The following is a 3,247-nucleotide window of genomic DNA, read 5'->3' on the forward strand; positions in this document are numbered from 1 at the left end:
CATTAAATCGTTTAGGTCTATATTCATCATTTCTGCTATTGTATAATAATGCTAACAGCAATTTCCAACTAAAAAGTCTCCAAGTAAAAAGTCTAATAAATTATTACTTATTATCGCCGCTCAGTAACATACAAAGAAATATAGGGCCACACCAGAAAATAAAAAACAAAGTTTCTTTGGTAAAATATTTGTGAGAAAGATTAAAGTTACGACATGCGATCAGAGTTATACTGATCTTCGCTTGTTCATCAGACATAGGTCCACCTCAAAGTCTTAATCTGGTCCCATTCTACAGGATGCTTCAGTCGCATATGGTTCCTGACACTGTTGGGATGGGAGAAGGTTTTGGCGCAGGAGGCAACGGGACAAGTGGGTGAATCTCTGGGATAATGATGATCCAAGTGCGCCCTCATAGCACTGATATCATGCAATGTCCTACAGCAGAGGGGACACCTGTAACCATGTTGTCGATGGTGCTCCCGCAATAATCTCTGCTGCCTGAAGTCCGGTTGGCCACGTTCATATTTGATGGTCGTCGTGATCGTGGTGGCCGTGGAAGACTGATTAACTGATGTGTCGTCTTCCAGTTGCGCCTGATGACGGTGGTGAGGAGGAGGGACGGATAGTGGATGATGATGACGATGCCGATGATGTTGCTGGTGATGGCTGTGGTGGTGGTGGTAAGCCGCGCCCTCTGCCTCATCAAGCCCGTGATCTGCAACCACCACCACACCAACGTTACCACCAGCCACCACCACCATAATCCCACCCCGAGCTAAACACGATAATGCTACGCGCCCAACCTCGAACCCAAACGATGTTCAACATCTAGGGGTATTTCCCGCAGCGGTTACTATTATACCGTGCTCTTACTAGTTGGAATCAACCGCTAATTAATTATTATTAATACGACTGACCGTCAGCGTAAAGTGTCTATTGTTTGAATATACAGTGATAATTTATTATGCTTTAAAAAAATATACCATTAAATATTGATAATTCATTGTTTTTGAAAAAATTAATATAAATTTTGACTTATGTTGCTTTTAAATTCGCGCATATTACTTTTTAATTTTATAACATATATGTGATATTAATTATCACTATGTATTCAAAATATTTTCACATATGCAAAACAATCTCCGAAAATTCAGTATAAAAATTCCGTTATATCGTTAAAATTGAGGTAGCTCACATAACTTCCAACATAGCACCAAACAAATAGATACAAAATAAATAGATACACGTTACATTATTTGAGAGATTTTGACATATAGTTAGGTTATTCAAAATCTCTAATGAACTCGACTCAAATTAAATTCTACACAGACAAAAATGCGACATTATTACAATTTTTTATGGATAACTGCCCTTTACTTCAATGTGGTTGGAAGGAGTCTGGCATCGTGCAAGAGAAAATGGACAATTAACATTTCTATTTAAAATCATGTGTCTTTAAATAGGGGGGGGAATGGGAAATTAATACTAATTGAAAACCTTTTATAAATAGCTTGGATTTTCGGCGAAAGGTGACGGAGGTGTTCGAGGTTCTAAATTCGCAAACATGCTGATCGAATTTTCGATTCTCGGCCAAATTCTTCACAAATCTCTCCATTGTCAATTATAATTACGCGTTCGTATGATTATTTAAGATTACGTTTTCGTCAATATTCGTATACTCATTCAGTTTCGTATACATTAAGTTTGATTTTAGGCGTAACGATGAAATGAATGATGATTTTTCTCATGTCTGTACATAAATCTCACAACAAGCATTGATGTTCGTGTCATTTATGGATTGTATTTGGACATGCATTTTTTCACAAAAACTATACTTATTCGATAATTGGATTGGTTCATTTGTCGCGGTTGGAAATAATTTTAGGTACGTGTCAAATGGATTAAACTTTTTACTCTCTTTCTGTTCTCTTGTTAATATCCTGTTTCGATCAATTATAAAAGTATTGTTGAAATAACTATAATGTTATCAATATCGAATCTCGATGTGACATATCAAATATCGAGATAAATCTAATTGTGATGCTAATGAACAACATATTGTAATGAATAAATGATAAAATACATTGTGCATAACGATAAAAATAAAATCAATTTTTTTTATTATTCAATAACAACAATAAGGGATAAAAAACAGATAACATTGTATTTGAAATTTTGGTTAAAATTCCGATATAGATATTATCAGTATATAGGCAAAACATTACAATATAACTGCAAAAATGTAATGTTCACCACCCCTCATTGATGTCTGAAAAATCATATTCAAATAGACTCTTATTATTGTTTTAATAATCATTGTTGATTATAAAACCTAAAATAGCTACAATGTTCGATCTAAACGAAACCCTAAACGGATTAAACAAATTTCAAATGGATAAATAGCTCAAATGGATAAATGGCGACGATTGCAGTTGCAGATAACGGAAATCCTCGTTAGGATTTCCTATCAATTGGATGGCTATAGCCTTTCGTTTCCAACCGCGACATTGACTAAAGCTTTTCAACAAGCAGTGATGATTTGATCGCGTTTTCACGCGTTTCCAGACAACCGTTGGACATTGAACGTACTCATGGCAACGAGGACGAGGATGGTGATTGATGCTGCTGTTGTTGGGCAACGGGATTGTTCATGCTAGGCCTCTGATGGATGCCGTGCGCCTGTAGCTGATGATTGATCAGGTAGTGCTTGGTCTTGCATCGTTTGCCGCATACGTTGCACTGCGGCCACGTGTCCGGTGGCGGCCAGTTCGAATGGACGTTTTTCACGTGCTGTCGCAGGTTGCTTGGTGACGAGTAGCTACGGCCGCAGTAGCGGCATAGAGGCCTAGTGTCATCATGGCGCAGTACCGTGTAGAGCCTTGCAAAATTCTCCACCGCCTGTGGGGCATCGGCGGCGATGGCCGCCATCGCGGCCTCCTCCCTCTTCGGCATCGCCGATCCTACAACCAGGACATGCCCGTCAGTTGATACCGTTTCCTTCCTCGCTCTTTCTCGCCAATTCTCCCATCCCTCCCACGTTCTCTCTCTTTCTCTCTCTCTCTCTCTCTCTCGCTATCTATCTCTCTTTTTCTCTTTTTTACTCTCTTTCTGCATCTCTCGTTCTCTCTTATGCTCTCTTTCTCTCTTTCTCTAACGTTCTCTATGCACGCGCATTCGCACTACCTTTCTCACGTTCTTTGTCTCTCTCTCTCTCTCTCTCTCTCTCTCTCTCTCTCTCTCTCTCTCT

General features: G+C 39.0%; 1 protein-coding gene across 2 annotated transcripts in view; it reads right to left on the minus strand.

The window, feature by feature from the left end:
* Positions 1–120: 120 nt before the first annotated feature.
* LOC108689086 (broad-complex core protein isoforms 1/2/3/4/5-like) overlaps positions 121–3,247 on the minus strand; it is an 83,103-nt gene continuing 79,976 nt past the window's right edge. Inside the window, exons 9-10 of one of the 2 annotated variants that reach the window (XM_018195701.1) lie at positions 2,590–2,960; positions 657–715 (exon numbers count right to left, since the gene is read on the minus strand). In XM_018195701.1, coding sequence (XP_018051190.1) covers positions 2,590–2,960 — 371 coding nt within the window. In that variant the 3' untranslated portion in view covers positions 657–715. Of the gene's footprint in view, positions 716–2,589; positions 2,961–3,247 lie in introns of both variants that reach the window. The other variant, XM_018195700.1, reaches the window with a different exon arrangement.

This window comes from Atta colombica, unplaced genomic scaffold (assembly GCF_001594045.1).
Source record: "Atta colombica isolate Treedump-2 unplaced genomic scaffold, Acol1.0 scaffold254, whole genome shotgun sequence".
NCBI lineage: Eukaryota > Metazoa > Arthropoda > Insecta > Hymenoptera > Formicidae > Atta > Atta colombica.